This window comes from Peromyscus eremicus, unplaced genomic scaffold, assembly GCF_949786415.1.
Source record: "Peromyscus eremicus unplaced genomic scaffold, PerEre_H2_v1 PerEre#2#unplaced_318, whole genome shotgun sequence".
Classification (NCBI taxonomy): domain Eukaryota; kingdom Metazoa; phylum Chordata; class Mammalia; order Rodentia; family Cricetidae; genus Peromyscus; species Peromyscus eremicus.
Genome location: NW_026734554.1, coordinates 206,131 through 224,235, shown reverse-complemented (window position 1 = coordinate 224,235; position 18,105 = coordinate 206,131). Strand labels below are relative to the sequence as shown.

General features: G+C 46.2%; 1 protein-coding gene across 1 annotated transcript; it reads left to right on the top strand.

The window, feature by feature from the left end:
- The first annotated feature begins 13,438 nt into the window (after positions 1–13,438).
- Positions 13,439–15,387, top strand: LOC131901779 (uncharacterized). The gene is made up of 3 exons (XM_059252856.1): positions 13,439–13,793; positions 14,510–14,600; positions 14,946–15,387. The coding sequence occupies exons 1-3, from the start codon at positions 13,439–13,441 to the stop codon at positions 15,310–15,312; spliced, it is 813 nt and encodes a 270-aa protein (XP_059108839.1). The 3' UTR covers positions 15,313–15,387.
- Positions 15,388–18,105: the final 2,718 nt, after the last annotated feature.

The window sequence follows — 18,105 nt, the reverse complement described above, 5'->3', positions numbered from 1 at the left end:
AAATTAAATTAATTATAAAATTAAAGAAAATGAAGTGTTTCTCCCATCAAAGTGCTAAAAGAAAAAAAATCTATTTTTGCAAGACTTGTGGACTCTGATGTCTGCCCCCAGCATGTAACAGGATCCTCTTAAATTCTGATTTATTTCCCATGGAAAAACTTATACAACTCCTAAACATATTCTGTTACAGTAGTTTATTTAAAAAAAAATTCCCCCGTTTAAATTGGGGTGGTTCACTTCCACTCAAACAAACAAATGTTCCAAATAAGAATAGCAAGACAGAGAAGAAAATATTAATAGCTGGACTCAATACATACTACATGAGTTATAGTAAGTCACCAAAATTGTTTATGTGCTTTTATAAAAATACAACAATGGGCACAGTGGTATTTATTTGTTATTAGATTAGCCAGATAAGGATTAGAATTCTGAGATTGGAACAGGCAAACACAACTCTATATTTAGGATCAAACATGTTGATTTCTACCTTTCCTCTCCATCTTCTTTACTTTTAGCTTCTGAAAGTGACTAATCAATAAAGAATAGCTAGCTGGTGACTCTTTCCAAATGGCAAAGGACAGGAGCCATGCACAATATTTGATAATGGTCATGAAGAGAAGTGTTAATTTTTTTCAACCAAGTGAAGTGATTCTCTGCTCTAAAGCATAATTTTCAGCATTTTTGTAAGTTTAATATCTGATTCTTTTGTTCCCAGAAAGAGATGTTCTCCAGAAATAGATGTGCAACTTAGCTCATATAAATGCTAGCATGTAACCCCACACACAAAAAGAAACATGAAAAAAAAAGTCCCACTTATGAAGGAAGTGAATTTGTAAGTCATGCCTTGTGACAGCCCACATCTCCATGGTGTAACCCAACACATCTTTCTCTAGGTAGAAGAAACTGGCATGCAGAGAGGCTAAACTGCCAAAGACATAACCAAGAATTTCCTGGGTGTGCCTGCTGTCCTGCCCTTGTTTTGCACTCTGTTCCTCAGACCTGCATTCTGAACCTATACCTGTGGCTATTTCAGATCTTATTCTCCTTGGATAACCTTTCATGTAGCTCAAAAGGGCCTGTTTCATGTCCTAGGAGGAGAAGGACAAAAATCAAAGTGACTTTTCACATCTGATAAGGTCTATTTACTTTCAAAGAAGGAAATTTGTCAAAGATCCATTTACAGAAACCTTGTTGAAGAGGCACAGAAGTTAGCGTGATACCGACAAGTTTTCACAGGGATCTATGTACATCAGCCCTGGAGTTAATCTCCAACATAAGGTAACTAGTGGACACATTGTCAATCATTACTTATACCCCCGCATACCTGGAATTTATAGTGCTATATTGCTCTCAGCATTAAGGAGCCTCTTCTGACCTCCAAGGAAGGACATAGCATAAGATTGAAATTCATTGTCAAGGCAGTGAATTCAGACCCAGTTCCCCATATCTGAAAATTCCAATGGTCAGGAAATTCAAGGAAAAATACATTCATTGAAGTGAATCTTGTATATAACACATTAGAAGAATTTAGCATGGTACTTGTTATGGCAAGACAATTTCAGGGGACACTTATTGACAGGGTCAAGTGGTTTGTGAGTCTTTGGGTGTCTCTGGGTCTTTGTAAAACTGTGACAGGGAAACACATGTTGGGTTCAGGAGGAAGTAGGATCTCTTCTTCTGAGACAGATAAGGTGTTGTTGAGCATTTCATGAAACACACATCTGACTGACTTGTGAAAACCCCTCTGTCATATACTGCTTTCTTAATATCTTTATTACACTGAGTTATCAGGCAGAGCAACTTAGAATGGGAAAAACTGATCATAGCCCACAATTCCAGGTAATAGTTCCATTTTGGGAAAATCAGGATAGGAACTCAGCTAATCATAGTGCTGTGGGATGGTCTGTATGTCAAATGTGTTGCTGATTGGTCAATAAATAAATCACTGATTGGCCAGTGGCCAGGCAGGAAGTATAGATGGGACAAGGAGGAGAATAAAGCTGGGAAGTGGAAGGCTGAGTCAGAGAGACATGGCCAGCCGCCACGATGACAAACAGCATGTGAAGATGCCGGTAAGCCACGAGCTATGTGGCAGGGTATAGATTCATGGAAATGGATTAATTTAAGCTGTAAGAACAGTTAGCAAGAAGCCTGCCACGGCTATATACTGTTTGTAAGCAATATAAGTCTCTGTGTTTACTTGGTCGGGTCTGAGCGGCTGTGGGACTGGCAGGTGAGAGAGATGTGTCCTGACTGTGGGCCAGGCAGGAAAACTCAAGCTACATCATATCACATCCACAGCCAAGAGCAGAGATAAACAAATGTACCCATGCTGCCTGTTTGCTTATGCTTATGCTCTAGCTTCTTCATACCTACACAGTATAGTGTGCAGACAATGAAATATTCTGCCCATTTTAGGGAGTCTTATCTCAATTAACAATTAATAAAATCCCACAGAGACAAGTTCAAAGAAAAATCTGATCTATATAATTCCTCATTGAGGGTCCCTCTTTCCAGGTGACTAGTTTGATTCAGTTTGATAATAAAAACCAAGAATCACACTGCCCCACCATCACTGCCAGGATTTGAGATTTCTGCCTGCATTCAGAGCTGTGGTCCTCAGCCTGTGTGGGTCACCACCCCATTGGGGGTTGCATATCAGATATACTGCACATCATATATTTGATTTACAATTCATAACAGTAGCAAAATTAGGGCTGGAGAGATGGCTCAGAGGTTAAAAGCACTGATTGCTCTTCCAAAGATCCTGAGTTCAATTCCCAGCAACCACACGGTGGCTCACAACCATCTGTAATGATATCCGGTGTCCTCTTCTGGCCTGCAGGGATATGTGTATACAGAATACTGTATACATAATAAATAAATAAAACTTAAAAAAAAACAGTAGCAAAATTAAAGTTAAGAAACAACGAAACAGTTATATTTAGGGCTCACCACAACACGAGGAACTACTGTTCATGCTATTTAACAATTTAAAGGGTCAGAGAATTGGAAAAAAAATAACCATTGATCTAGAGTGTCCAGTGGGACCTGAGTGTCTGTGTTGCTAACTATGAAGGAGCTTGCAAAGGATTTTCATGAATATCTTTGCTCTAAGGGAAACTCATGTTCTGTGTGGAAGACATTAGCTATCTGACCATCTTTACTACCCAGTAACAGCAGACCACTTTGAGCTACTGAACAGAGAGTACAACACCCACTACACACATGCTGATGACACAGATTTTAGTCACACTGGGCTCCATGACCATATCACGCTCCTATGGGTACTTGTTCCTAGGCTGTATCAGCCTCTTCCTCTAGCATAATTCTGCCTAGCTGTTTCCTGTAGACTCTTTACCAGGAAGTTGTTTAACAAGTGTCCTTCTCAGTCAGCATTAAGTCTATAATGTCTTGTGACTAAGGACATAAGGAGATATAGGTACTTTTTTTTATTTTACATCTTTTTTTGTATTGTTTTGTTTTTTTTTTTCATTTTTCATTATTAAGAAATTTTCTCCTCACCCCACATACCGTCCACAGAGCCCCCTTCCTCCCTCTAACCACCCCCATCCCTCTTTCCCAAGCCACTGCACATCCCCACATCCCCCAAATCGAGGTCTCCCATGCGCAGTCAGCAGAGTCCAGAACACTGAGCCTAGGCAGGTCCAACCCCCTCCACACTAAACCAAGGCTGTTCAAAGTGTCACACCACAGGCACTGGGTTCCAGAAGCCTGCCCATTGACCACGGATAGATCCCTATCCTTTGTCTGGGTGCCTCCCAAACAGTTTGAGCCAAACAACCATCTTCTGTTTCCAGAGGACCTAGTCCAGTCTCATGGGGGCTCCACAGCCACCAGTCCACAGTTCATGGGCTTACACTAGTGTGGCCAGTCACCTCAGTTGCAGGTACTTATGATGAACTTTAGCATATATAAATTTCTATGATATTATTACCTTGTGTACATAAAATTTCAGTAGAAGATAAACATTCAGTTCTACACAGGGAAAGAACTGAAGGATGTTCAATCAATCAGGGAGAGATCTCTGGCTTTGGATGAAGGGGATGCTGAAGGGCTTCCCTTGTATCCCAGCAGAGGCTCCTGCAAAGAACAACTTGTCATCTAGTGTAAGGAAAGTTCTTAGCAATCTCAGTTCCTGTGACATCTGCAGCTCTTCCCTAGACATTCTAATGTATCCTGGAGAGCCCTGGCATCCTCTGTGATGTCACTATGTTGTGGCAACACCCACTGTCCTTGGGAAGTTTATTCAGTGCCTTCACCATTTACTGATGAGCATGATGGCATACTGAAGAGTCTAATTCAGAAAGAGAATGGAGAGGTTAGAGAAACCAGAGAGTGACTGAAGAAAGCTGACCTTCAGCCTCAATGTAAATCGTCAAGAAAGAAATGGTCAAGAGAATCATGTAATGAGTTCTGTGCAAGAAAAGGGAATCTTCCTGGAGCAAGTGGGCTTGTGCTGGATCTTCCAGTAATGGGGAACAGAAAGCTGGAGTCTCTGGGAACCAACAGAACTTCCCTGGTCTGACCATCTTTTGTTTGAAACTCAAGGATTCCAGGATATTAATTGTTCTGGCTCAGAAGTCAGGAACTGGTAAGACCAATGCTTTATGCTGGGAACTCTTGGCTTTCATTCCTTTTGGTAGATAAGCATTGATTTGTGAACATGAGACCGACATTAAAGCGGGAGGGATTAATGAGATGTGCCCATTTCAAGGCAGGACATCACTCTACTTCAACCACAGTGGCTAACTTTAGTTACTTCCCAGCTGCTCTGTGTTCCTCAGTTGTCAGTGAGGAGACTTGTTGAGTCTGGTGACCATGTTCTGCCCTTATATGTCTTCTCCATCAATAGTTACATGGTTAGAGTGACCTATCAAGATATTTGGGGAACCTCTAAATGCCTGGGGTGATTATGAACTATGGCAATTTTTTCCTGACTTGTGAACCCACAGGCTTGTGGACTCTGCAGCCAAGTTGAATTCTGAGTCTGCAGCTGTGAATAAGCCTGAAGAGGCTATCTCTTTGGTTGCTTGGAGCATGTGCTATGAGGGCAAAGAAAACCAGATAGCTGGGACAACCACTTCCCTTCAAATAGAGGAGACAGCCGAGTTCCCCAGAGGGGGCATCTGAAGCACAGGACAAAATAATTTGTGGTGTCACTGAGTCACTGGTAAACAAGCTTTCTCAAATGTTTGATTAGGACTCAGGGTGGTCTGTCCATTATCTTTGCCTTGTGATAATGCAAGTTCATTTATGTTCATCTACCCACAAGGAGCACCAGAGAGGCACCATCCCAATAAACCTTCCTCACCAAGATGCAGGTGAAGCAGAAGGTGCAGACTGACCAGTCAGCTACAGGAAATGACCATTGAGAGAAAGTAGCAGTGAGATCGCCTGATCTTTATCACAGAAGAGAGAGTGAAGAATAGGTATTCATTCTTTCAAACCTTGTGGTTTCAATCTCAGGTTCACTCTGTCATCATTACTTCATTTTATATAAGGTCTGTGTTTCTGATGGGCTGCATCTTCAGGGTATGTCTTCAGGGTAGGCCAAAATCATGTCTCTGAACTCTTCCCAAAGGCAGAACCTCAAATGTACGCGGGAATGACATGAGGACAAAGACTATTCTGCTTCCTCTAAAAAGAAACAAAAACAGAGCCTGTGGCATGAGTCATAGTACTCATGGACTGATGCAGTAGTATTAATTCCCATCATGACTTTGAAGAGATTCTATCAAGTGCTGTCTAGTGTGAGATGTTAGTTGCTGTGAGTTTGAGTTAATTTTTTTGTTACTTACTTTAAAAGGCCTTGTACGTTTGATTCTCCAAGCAGCAGTTGGAGAGGCCTGGTCACACATCTAAATATGTCCATACAGGGACTCAGACTGATCCCTGCTCCTTTTGTTCCCCTCTCAAAGGACACACCTGCATTCATTTGTTCACCATCCAATTGATAGAGTTCTCCCACTCTCACTCAGTCTCTCTTTCTCTGCAACTAGAATTAAATATGACTGTGAGCTTTTATGTGTATGCTGGAAATCAAATTCTTGCCTAGGTCCTCTTTACTAGCTAGCCTCTCTGGAGCTGAGTTGCAATCTGGTTATCCTTTGCTTTACATCTAGTATCCACCTATGAGTGAGGACATACTGTAGATTAACCAACCATCTTATTAAATAAGAAACACAGAGCCAATACAGAGTTGAAGCCAAGAGGTCAGAGCAATAGCTAAGAGCTAAAAACCTTACCCTTCACTGTTGCTGTTGTTGTACCTCTCTGAAAAAGAGACCTACTTCCTGTGTCTGTCTTTTTTATAGAGCTTCTGTTCTGCCTTCTCATTGGTTGTAAACCCAACCACATGACCACCTAGTCACTGCCTGTCTATGCAGACCTCCAGGTCTTCTATGGTTGGTATTGAGATTAAAGGGGTGTGTCTCCAATGCTGGCTGTAATTTTGAACACACAGAGATCTTCCTAGCTCTGCCTACCAAGTGCTGGGATTAAAGGCATGTACCACCACCACCCAGCTCTTGCTATGGCTTGCTAATACCTCTGACCCCCAGGCAACTTTATTAACATACAAATCACATTTCAGCACAAATAAAATATCATTATAACATACCATGTTTGTCTTTCTGAGTCTGGGTTACCTCACTCAGGATAATATTTTCTAGTTCCATCCATTTACCTGTAAACTTCATGATATTATTTTCTTTCTCTGATGAATAGTACTCCATTATGTATATGTACCACATTTTATTCATCTATTCTTCAGTTGAAGGGCATCTAGGCTGTTTCCAGGTTCTGGCTATTACAAATAACGCTGTTCTGTTCAAGCATGTGTCCTTGTGTTATGATTGAGCATTCCTTGGGTATATGCCCAAGAGTTGTAGAGCTGGGTCTTTAGGGAGATTGATTTCCAATTTTCTGAGAAAGCACCATACTGATTTCCAAAGCAGCTCTACAAGTTTGCACTCCCACCAACAGTATAGGAGTGTTCCCCTTGTTCCACATCCTCTCCAACATAATCTGTCTTCAGTGTTTTTGATCTTAGCCATATTTATTTTTGAAAATGATTCTATGGGACCAGTGGCAGACACTTGAAATGACTTTAAGAGGTATTGTATAGTTCTAATTTTCCAGTGCTCATTTCTTTTCTTTTTTTTTTTAAATTATTAATTTATTTATTATGTATACAGTGTTCTATCTACATGGCCAGAAGAGGGCACCAGATCTCATTACAGATGGTTGTGAACCACCATGTGGTTGCTGGGAACTGAACTCAGAACCTCTGGAAGAACAGCCAGTGCTCTTAACCTCTGAGCCACCTCTCCATCCCCACTCCCTTTCTTGTATGTAATTCAGTTTTCTTCTTTTTGTGTGTGTATGTGTGAGTGTGTGTGTATGTGTGTGTATGTGTTTGTGTGCATGTGTTTGTGCAGACTCTGGCATAGGCTTTAAAATTCGCAGTGATCTTCCTGCCTCTGAGTCCAGTTTGCTGGCATTATAAGAATGCACTGCCACTTCCAGCTCGAAAAATAATTTTTATGATCTAAGTCTCCTTTTCTTATGGTGGACAGGGAGGCAAGGAGATGGTGTCAGGACCCCTGATACTGGCATTGCAGATATTAGTGACCATCTAAATGTCCTGGGAATGGAAGCTGGATTCTCTGAAAGAATCTTCAGTGCTCTTAACTGGTGATTCATTTTCCTACCTATGTTTTCTATTCTTGATTATGTTTCCTGTCCAAGGTAACCCAGTTAGGGTTAGATACCAGATGCTGATGAAAGTGTGTAATTCTCCAGAGAGAATTAACCTCAGGCAAAGATGAGATCCCTAATTGTTTACCAGTACAACATGGTCAGCCCATTCTCTCTCTCTCTCATATATATATATATATATATATATATATATATATATATATATATATATCCAACAAAAATGGATGCAGCAGGTTGTATTAATATATTTCAACCTACTAATTCACCTAACTTAATAAGTGAGAAGTTGGAAAGGATTTGGGAAGTGATAGAATGAAGAGATAAAAGGGGAAAGTGATGTAATAGCTCTTGCTTATCAATTTATGAAAAGAAATTTTAAATTAAAAAGGGGCTACATTGACCACTCACCAATTGAGAGAACTGAGTGTTTTTATAGAGGACCCAGGTTCCATTCCCAGAACCCACTAGGTAGCTAACCATTTGTTATAATTTTAGTCCCAGGTAAATCCTTCCTTCTTCTGGTCTTGTTAGACACTACACACAGACACATGTGGGCAAAACATTGTATACATAATTTTTTTAAAAGATAGAAACAGGAAAGAATAAAATTTTTTACAGTGATGTCATAGCCCTTAGCCATAAAATAAGCCAGGGCTCATTCAAATGAACTCCTGCTGGTGTAGCATGGAAGCAGCTGTGACCCCCTGCTATGTCAGCCTGCTCAGAGGGAAAAACAGTTTTGATCTAAGGTTGATAGAGATCATTATAATCGTCTATCTAGGAGCAAAGAAAAACAGTGCTCTTAGGTGACTTTTCCTTGAAGATATCTGTATTTGTGTTCTCTATCTTTTGTATCTGTGAGAATTGTGGCAATGGTACAGTTATCTTTTACATCAAACATCAAGATTGACAGGTCACATAGGCCCCAAAGCAATCTACATTTTACTGGGTCATTTCCTTCATTTTTATCTAAGACCTTGTGGTACAAGATGAACATGCCAGAGACATTTCTTTCCATCATTTATATATGTTCCTGCACAACTTTGAGGTAGGAATATCCATAAATGTCTCTGCTTTTATATTGTGATCATGATCAGAAGTGGATTTGTTAACTTAGCAAGCTTAAGAATATGCAGAGTGCTACAGGAATGTGTCCAGACTTCCTAATCAAAATCCACATGCTTCCTTTGTTAAGGAAAAGCACTGTTTTGGAAATAACTCCCATGCTCTCCTTGCCTCCTGAAGTTAAGACATCTTTCTCATTTTATGTCTTGTCTGGAGTGATCGCTATTCTTAATAGTCAAGCTGACTACCTCTGAAAGACCCCGCTTATAGCAGGCTTTTACTTAGCATAAGAAACGCCATTCTGCGAGGCAAGTACCAGAAAAACAGGGCGTCCTTGGCCTAACTGCAAAATGTACTTTTAGATAAACCACTTGGCATAAACCGTAATCAGCCAGCTGCAAAAGCCTAGGACCAAGGAAACACCCACCCTGACCACCCGCCCTGGGAGAAAAACCGTGGAGTCAAAATAAGATATCTATGGTTGGCCACTTGGCCTTGGGGAATAAACAGTTGGGCTGGGAAAGCACCCCCAAGGCCAAGTCAGCCACACACATCAAATTTCCAAGAATTAAAAATATGTCCCCAAGTTCACCCTGGCCTTCTTTGAATCAACCAATGGGAACCCTGTAACTATGCTTCTCGCTTCTGTAACCATGCCTCTGTCCCTGGGATCCTATAAAAAGTCCCCTTTACTCAAGGAGGGTGCGCAAGTCCTCCGAGAGACTTTGTCGCCCCGGGTACCTGTGTATCTGAATAAACCCTCTTGCTGTTTGCATCTGATCCGTGGTTTTGGTGTGTTCCTTGGACTTGGGGTCTCTACTGAGGGAAGATCTCCTCTGGGGGTCTTTCTTTGGAGGTTCCACCGAGATTAGAGACCCCTCCCTGGGACCACCGACCCACCATCAGGAGGTAAGCCGGCCGGCCTTGGTATATGTCATCCCTGTCTTGTCTGACTGTTGCTTGTTTGCGCGCATCTGGTAATCTGTCTGTGGCGGTGGAGCTGAAGGAGCTGACGAGCTCGGACTTCGCCCACCAGCACCCTGGAAGACATTCCACGGGTGTCTGAAGTCCCCTCAGGGGCATGGTTTTTCGGGGCCACTCACGTATCCGAGGGATACGTGGTGTTGGTAGGAGATGAGGGGTCCGGACCCTCGCACTCTCCTTCTGAGTTTTTGCTTTCGGTTTGGAACTGAAGCCGTGCAGCGCGTGTTAGTCTTATTTGTGTTTGTCTGTCGTTTTTCGTTTTCTGTTTAACCGTTCTCTTCCTAGAAACAGCCATGGGACAGACTGTCACCACCCCCTTGAGCCTCACGCTTGACCACTGGTCAGACGTGAAGGCACGAGCCAACAACGAAGGAGTTGTAGTTAAAAAGAATAAATGGATCACCCTTTGCGATGCCGAGTGGGTCATGATGAATGTAGGATGGCCTCGCGAGGGAACCTTTAACCTCAGTCTTATTTCACAGGTGGAGGGGAAAGTTTTCGCTCTGAGTCCCCATGGCCACCCAGACCAGGTCCCTTACATCGCCATATGGAAACTCCTGGTGACCAAACCCCCCCCCCCGGGTTAGGCCATTCCTCTCCCCTCCAGCACCCCAGGCCTGTCCCCCGACGGCACCACCGCCCCCTCTCGCCCCTCCTGCCTCCTCCCTTTACCCTGTTCTCCCACGAAAGGATCCCCCTAAGACCCCTGTCCTTCCCCCTGACCCCAATACACCTCTTATTGACCTCCTGACAGAGGACCCACAGCCATACCCGGGGAATCGGGGACCAGGGGAACAGGCAGCCCCTGCAGCGGCACCAGAACCACCGGCGGCCCCCCGAACATCCTCTACAGGGACAGCGGGAGGATGAGGCTCCGGCTCCCTCCCCAATTGCGGATGAGGCTCTGGCTCCCTCCCCAATTGCCGGTTGCCTCCGAGGAAGGCGCAACAAACCAGCCAAAGAATCCAGAGCCTTCACCCTCCGAGAGGGCCCCAATTACCAGCTCCAATACTGGCCATTTTCGGCCTCTGATCTTTACAACTGGAAGCAGCATAATCCTCCTTTCTCTAAGGACCCTGTTGCCTTGACTAACCTGATTGAGTCCATTTTAGTGACCCACCAGCCTACGTGGGAGGATTGCCAGCAGTTATTCCAACCCTCCTGACGGTGGAGGAGAAGCAGCGAGTCTTCTTGGAAGCTCGGAAGCAGGTTCCTGGAGACGATGGAAGACCCACCCAATTGCCTAATACCATTGATGCAGCCTTTCCCCTCACCTGCCCGAACTGGGACTTCACGACCCCAGAAGGTAGGGAGCACCTACGTCTCTATCGCCAGTTGCTCTTAGCGGGTCTCTGGGGGGCTACTAGACGCCCTACCAATTTGGCTCAGGTTAGAAATGTGATTCAGGGAAAGGATGAGACACCGGCAGCATTCTTAGAAAGACTCAGAGAAGCCTATAGGATGTATACCCCGTATGATCCAGAAGATCCAGGACAGGCGCCAGGCGTCATCTTGTCTTTCATCTATCAGTCAAGTCCAGATATAAGGGCCAAATTACAGAGACTAGAGGGATTGCATTTGTTCAGTTTGTCAGATTTATTGAAAGAAGCAGAGAAAGTGTTTAATAAAAGAGAAACTCCCGAAGAGCGGGAGGAGAGGATGTGGCAGAAATAGGAAGAAAGGGATAGGAAACGTCATAGAGAAATAAGTAAAGTCCTGGCCGCTGTAATATCTCAGGGACAGGGCAGAGAGGGAGTTAGGATGGGAGATCAAAGAAGAATACCGCTTGACAAAGACCAGTGTGCTTACTGCAAAGAGAAGGGACATTGGGCTCGTGAATGCCCAAGGAAACCTCAAGGGTCTCGGAGAATTAAGCCAAGGGCCACGGACCTCCTCAATCTGGAGGATTAGGGAAGTCAAGGCCAGGAGCCCCCCCCCCCCTGAGCCTAGGATAACTCTCAAGATTGGGGGGCAGCCAGTAACCTTCTTAGTGGACACCGGGGCTCAACATTCAGTCCTGACTCATACCGGAGGCTCTCTCAGTGACCGCACAGCTTTGGTCCAGGGGGCCATGGGTAGCAGAAGGTATCGATGGACCACCGAGAGAAAGGTTCAGCTGGCATCTGGACAGGTAACCCACTCTTTTCTGCATATACCTGATTGCCCTCACCCATTATTGGGCCGAGACCTGTTGACTAAGCTCAAGGCTCAGATCTATTTTGATGACAAGGGGTCGACCGTTACAGGACCCAAAGGGACCCCCCTACAAGTCCTAGCCCTAAAATTAGAAGAAGAATACCGCCTGTTTGAATCCGAGCCCTCTAAGGGGCCACCGCAAGAGATGCAGGACTGGTTGAGAGAATTTCCCTCGGCATGGGCCGAGACTGGTGGCTTGGGGCTGGCTCACAACCAACCCCCACTTGTTATTCAGTTAAAAGCCTCCGCCACTCCCATTTCAATCAAACAGTATCCCATGTCCCTGGAAGCCCATGAGGGCATTAAACCACACATCCGGAGGCTCTTGGACCAGGGGGTACTTGTGCCCCGTCGATCCCCTTGAACAACCCCCCTCCTGCCTGTAAAAAAGCCTGGGACAGGGGATTATAGACTGTTTCAAGACTTGAGGGAGGTTAATAAACGAGTTGAAGATATACACCCCACGGTGCCAAACCCTTACAACCTCCTCAGCACTCTTCCACCAACCCACATTCGGTATATGATACTGGACTTAAAGGATGCCTTCTTCTGTCTGAGATTGCATCCCCAGAGCCAGCTGCTGTTTGCTTTTGAATGGAGGGACCCAGAGATGGGACTCTCAGGACAGTTGACCTGGACTCGGCTCCCCCAGGGGTTTAAGAACAGCCCCACCCTCTTTGATGAAGCCCTACACTCAGACCTGGCCGAGTTCCGGGTCGAACACCCAGCCTTAATCTTGCTTCAATATGTGGATGACCTCCTCCTAGCAGCCAGAACCCAGGCTGAATGTTTAAGAGGCACTCGGGCCCTTTTGGCTAAACTGGGACAGAAGGGCTGTCGGGCTTCGGCAAAGAAGGCCCAGATTTGCCAAAGCAGAGTCATTTACCTGGGTTACACCCTGGAGGGAGGACAGAGATGGCTCACGGAAGCAAGGAAGGAGGCCATAATCTCCATACCCCCTCCAAGGAACCCCCGCCAGGTGCGGGAGTTCCTAGGTACAGCCGGCTACTGTCGCCTCTGGATCCCGGGTTTTACTGAGAAGGCTGCCCCTCTGTATCCTCTCACCAAGCCCGGGGTCCTGTTCCACTGGGGAGAGGAACAACAACAGGCCTTTCAACGAATTAAGAGAACTTTACTTGAGTCACCAGCCCTTGGTCTACCAGATCTGACTAAGCCCTTTGAACTGTTCCTGGATGAGAACTCAGGCTTTGCAAAAGGAGTGCTGGTACAGAGGCTGGAGCCATGGAAGAGACCTGTAGCCTATCTATCCAAGAAATTAGACCCGGTAGCTGCAGGTTGGCCCCCTTGTCTGCGCATGGTGGCCGCCATTGCTGTCTTGCTCAAGGACGCAGGGAAACTGACTTGGGGACAACCATTAACTGTGTTATCCTCCCATGCAGTAGAAGCTCTGGTCCGGTAGCCCCCAGATAAATGGCTCTCGAATTCCAGGATGACCCACTACCAGGCTCTATTGTTAGACACAGACCGAGTGATATTCGGACCAGTTGTCTCCCTCAACCCCGCAACCCTGATGCCCTTGCCAGACCCATCCGAGGAGCACAACTGCCTCCAGATTCTGGCGGAGGCCCATGGCACCTGTGCCGATCTAACAGATCAACCTCTGTCGAACCCAGATTTCATCTGGTTCACGGATGGGGGCAGCTTCCTCCAAGAAGGAGAAAGGAGGGCCGGAGCAGCCATCACCACCGAATCAGAGGTAATTTGGGCCTCGCCGCTGCCACCCGGTACATCGGCCCAAAAGGCAGAACTGGTTGCGCTAACCCAGGCCCTCCGGATGGCGGAAGGTAAGAGACTCACAGTCTATACCGATAGCAGATATGCCTTTGCCACCGCCTATGTTCATGGAGAAATCTACAGAAGGAGAGGCCTCCTGACCTCGGAGGGCAAGGAAATTAAAAACAAAAAAGAAATTTTAGATCTCTTAAGGGCATTGTTCCTCCCACACCAGCTCAGCATTATACATTGTCCCGGGCACCAAAAGGGTGACTCTGTCGTAGCTCGGGGAAATCGGCTGGCCGATCTGACGGCCCGGACAGTAGCCTTACAAGCCCCCAGGGGCGACCAGCTGTTGGTCTTGCAGGACCAACAGCCAAGCAGGGACCCCATGCCCTATAGCCCGGAGGACCAGGAACTAGCAAAGAAAATGGGGGCGGAATGGAGCCCTGAACGACAAGCTTATATCATGGATGGCAAATAAGTTATGCCAACATCCCACACCAAATACTTGCTCAAGTTCCCTCATGCGCTAACCCATTTAAGCAAAAACAAGATGAAAGCCCTTCTGGCTGATGAGGCTTCGGACACTGTATTATTGAATCAAGAACAGGTCCTCCAACAGGTGACTTCCACTGCCATGCTTGTGCTCAAGTTAATCCAGGAAAAGCCCGTCTGCGTGGAGGGAGCCGTCTGCGAGGCCACCGCCCTGGAGTCCATTGGGAAATTGACTTCACTGAGGTAAAACCCGGACTGTATGGATACAGATACCTTCTGGTTTTTTTAGACACCTTTTCAGGATGGACAGAGGCCTTCCCTACCAAGAAGGAGACCGCTAACATGGTAACCAAGAAACTCCTGGATGACATCTTTCCCAGGTATGGAATGCCCCAGGTATTGGGGTCAGACAATGGGCCCGCCTTCGTCTCCCAGGTAAGTCAGAAGGTGGCCAGGCTATTGGGGATCGATTGGAAACTCCATTGTGCATACCGCCCCCAGAGCTCAGGACAGGTAGAACGCGTGAATAGAACCATTAAGGAGACTTTAACCAAATTAACGCTTGCAACTGGCACTAGAGATTGGGTGCTCCTACTCCCACTAGCCCTTTACCGAGCCCGGAATACTCCTGGGCCCCACGGCCTCACCCCGTTTGAGATTCTGTATGGGGCTCCCCCACTAATTATAAATTTCCTTCACCCTGATATCTCCTCTTTTGCCACTAGCCCTACCCTGGAGGCGCACCTCCAAGCCCTCCAACTGGTACAGAAGGTGGTGTGGAAACCCCTGGCCGATGCCTACCGGGAACAACTGACCCGCCCGGTGGTGCCTCACCCATTCAAGATTGGGGACTCTGTCTGGGTTCGACGCCATCAATCCAGGAACCTAGAGCCGAGATGGAAAGGACCGTACACCGTCTTGTTAACAACTCCCACTGCACTCAAGGTTGACGGGATAGCGGCTTGGGTCCATGCGTCGCATGTAAAGGCTGCCAAAGAACTCGACGAAGCTGAGAACACCGAGACGTCTACATGGAGGGTTCAACGCTCTCCAAACCCACTAAAGATAAGACTCACCCGTGGGCCCCCTTAATCCCCTTGATAGCCCTCCTGACAATAGGAGGGGCATCACCAGAGAGCCCCCACATGGTTAAGAAACTTACCTGGCAGATTATTTCCCAAACTGGGGACGTAGTTTGGTCCACGACTGCTCCTAACATTTGGTGGCCATCCCTTACCCCTGATTTTTGCGAGCTTGCAGCTGGACTTGACACCTGGGATATACCTGAAGCTGAACATACTCTTGTTGGCCCAGCCCCAAACCCCCTTTTGGAGTCCCCCACACTCGAGGACCCAGATGTGCCACCCCTGCTGCTCGCTGTTTACTGTCCTTGTATGATTTTTATGTTTGCCCTAAAGACGGCAGAAGTCGTGCCCTCGCGGCAAGATGTGGGGGATATGAAGAATTTTTTTGCAAAGCCTGGTCCTGTGAGACTACTGGGGCAGCTTACTGGAGGCCTTCCTCCTCATGGGACCTTATAACGGTTTCCCGGGGCTATATAAAAAGGGATCAATGTTATCCCACTGAAAGGGAACTACAACCACAGTATGGCAAGTCCTTGCCATTAAACATTTCATTCACTCCAAAAGGCAAGGGCTTCACAGGCTGGCCTGCAGGAAGGACATGGGGCCTTCACTGGTATTTAGACGGCTGGGATGCAGGGGTTACATTCAAAATACGATTAAAAATAGAAAATACCCACGCCACACCCATTGGACCCAGTCGGGTCCTTCCTGACCAGAAACCTCCCTCATTGCCTGCTCTAAGACCTGCCCAAGCTAGACCCCTGGCTACCCCCTCTGCTGGCCCCGATAATAATGCTGGCAAAGGGACCACTTCCCTTCCACCCTCACAGGCCCCCGCCACAGAGATTTCCCCCTACCCAGGAACCGGAGATAGGCTGCTCAATCTGGTCAAGGGTGCTTTCCTAGCTTTAAACCTTACCGACCCAGATAAAACCCAGGAATGCTGGCTATGCCTAATCTCCATTCCACCTTACTATGAAGGGATAGCAGCGACTGGCAACTATACTAACCAGACTTCTCCTCCCACGAGCTGTATCTCCGGCCCCCAGCACAAGCTAACTCTCTCCGAGGTCTCCAGACAAGGGCTCTGCTTAGGGGTTGTTCCCTCCTCCCATCAGAGTCTTTGCAAATCCACCCAGACCCTTACATCGGGAACTTATTATCTTGCAGCCCCTAATGGGACATATTGGGCATGTAACACGGGACTCACTCCCTGCGTTTCTGCCACGGTGCTGGACCAGAGCTCTGATTATTGCGTGCTGATAGAATTATGGCCCAAGGTTACTTATCATGAACCTGAATATATTTATAGTCACTTTGAAATGAGAAACACCTGATTTAAAAGAGAGCCTGTTTCCTTAACTCTAGCCCTGTTGTTGGGAGGGATCACCATGGGGGGAATCGCTGCGGGGGTAGGTACGGGGACTACAGCCCTCATGGAGACCAGTCAATTTAGACAACTTCAAGCAGCTATGCATACTGATATCCAGGCCCTAGAGGAATCTATAAGTGCCCTAGAAAAATCCCTTACATCTCTATCTGAAGTTGTTTTACAAAACAGGAGAGGGTTAGACATCCTCTTCCTACAAGAAGGTGGCCTATGTGCGGCCCTTAAAGAAGAATGTTGCTTCTATGCAGATCATACTGGAGTAGTCAGGGATAACATGGCTAAATTGAGAGAGAGATTGAAACAGAGACAACAACTATTCGAATCGCAACAGGGATGGTTTGAAGGATGGTTCCAAAGGTCACCCTGGTTTACCACCCTTTTCTCCATCATTATGGGCCCCCTAATCATCCTCCTGCTCATTTTAATATTTGGGCCATGCATCTTCAATAGATTGGTACAATTCGACAAGGACAGGGTTTCTGTTGTCCAGGCTTTGGTCCTGACCCAACAATATCAGAGGCTAAGACAGTCAGAGATGGAGATGACCTCTTATTCTCCATCCTAAAATGAAAGATTCCATATTGGGACCAGAAGAAAATGGGGGAATGAAAGACCCCGCTTATAGCAGGCTTTTACTTAGCAAAAGAAACGCCATTCTGCGAGGCAAGTACCAGAAAAACAGGGCGTCCTTGGCCTAACTGCAAAATGTACGTTTAGATAAACCACTTGGCATAAACTGTAATCAGCCAGCTGCAAAAGCCTGGGACCAAGGAAACACCCACCCTGACCACCCGCCCTGGGAGAGAAACCGTGGAGTCAAAATAAGATATCTATGGTTGGCCACTTGGCCTTGGGGAATAAACAGTTGGGCTGGGAAAGCACCCCCAAGGCCAAGTCAGCCACACACATCAAATTTCCGAGAATTAAAAATATGTCCCCAAGTTCACCCTGGCCTTCTTTGAATCAACCAATGGGAACCCTGTAACTATGCTTCTCGCTTCTGTAACCATGCCTCTACCCCTGGGATCCTATAAAAAGTCCCCTTTACCCAAGGAGGGCGCACAAGTCCTCTGAGAGACTTTGTCGCCCCGGGTACCTGTGTATCTGAATAAACCCTCTTGCTGTTTGCATCTGATCCGTGGTTTCGGTGTGTTTCTTGGACTTGGGGTCTCTCCTGAGGGAAGATCTCCTCTGGGGGTCTTTCACCTCTTTAATTCATTAAAACCCAAAATATTTGTGTAAACATGTGAGGGATTTTTTTTAAAGGTTTTGAAGTTAAAGACACTTCTTTAATTTGGATCATTTTAGTGATAGGATCCACTTTTAGCTGCTTGGTGGCAGTGCACACTTTTAACCCCAGGAAGCAGAAGCATTTGGATTTTCTGAGTTTGAGGCCAGCCTGCTCAACAG

Bases quoted from the DNA above. Each gene is read 5' to 3' on its own strand.
- LOC131901779 (XM_059252856.1), top strand. From the start codon at position 13,439: ATGACCCACTACCAGGCTCTATTGTTAGACACAGACCGAGTGATATTC. The intron at 13,794-14,509 runs GTAAGAGACTCA...TGGTTTTTTTAG, and splicing joins GGCCCTCCGGATGGCGGAAG to ACACCTTTTCAGGATGGACA. The intron at 14,601-14,945 runs GTATGGAATGCC...TTTTGCCACTAG, and splicing joins CTGGATGACATCTTTCCCAG to CCCTACCCTGGAGGCGCACC.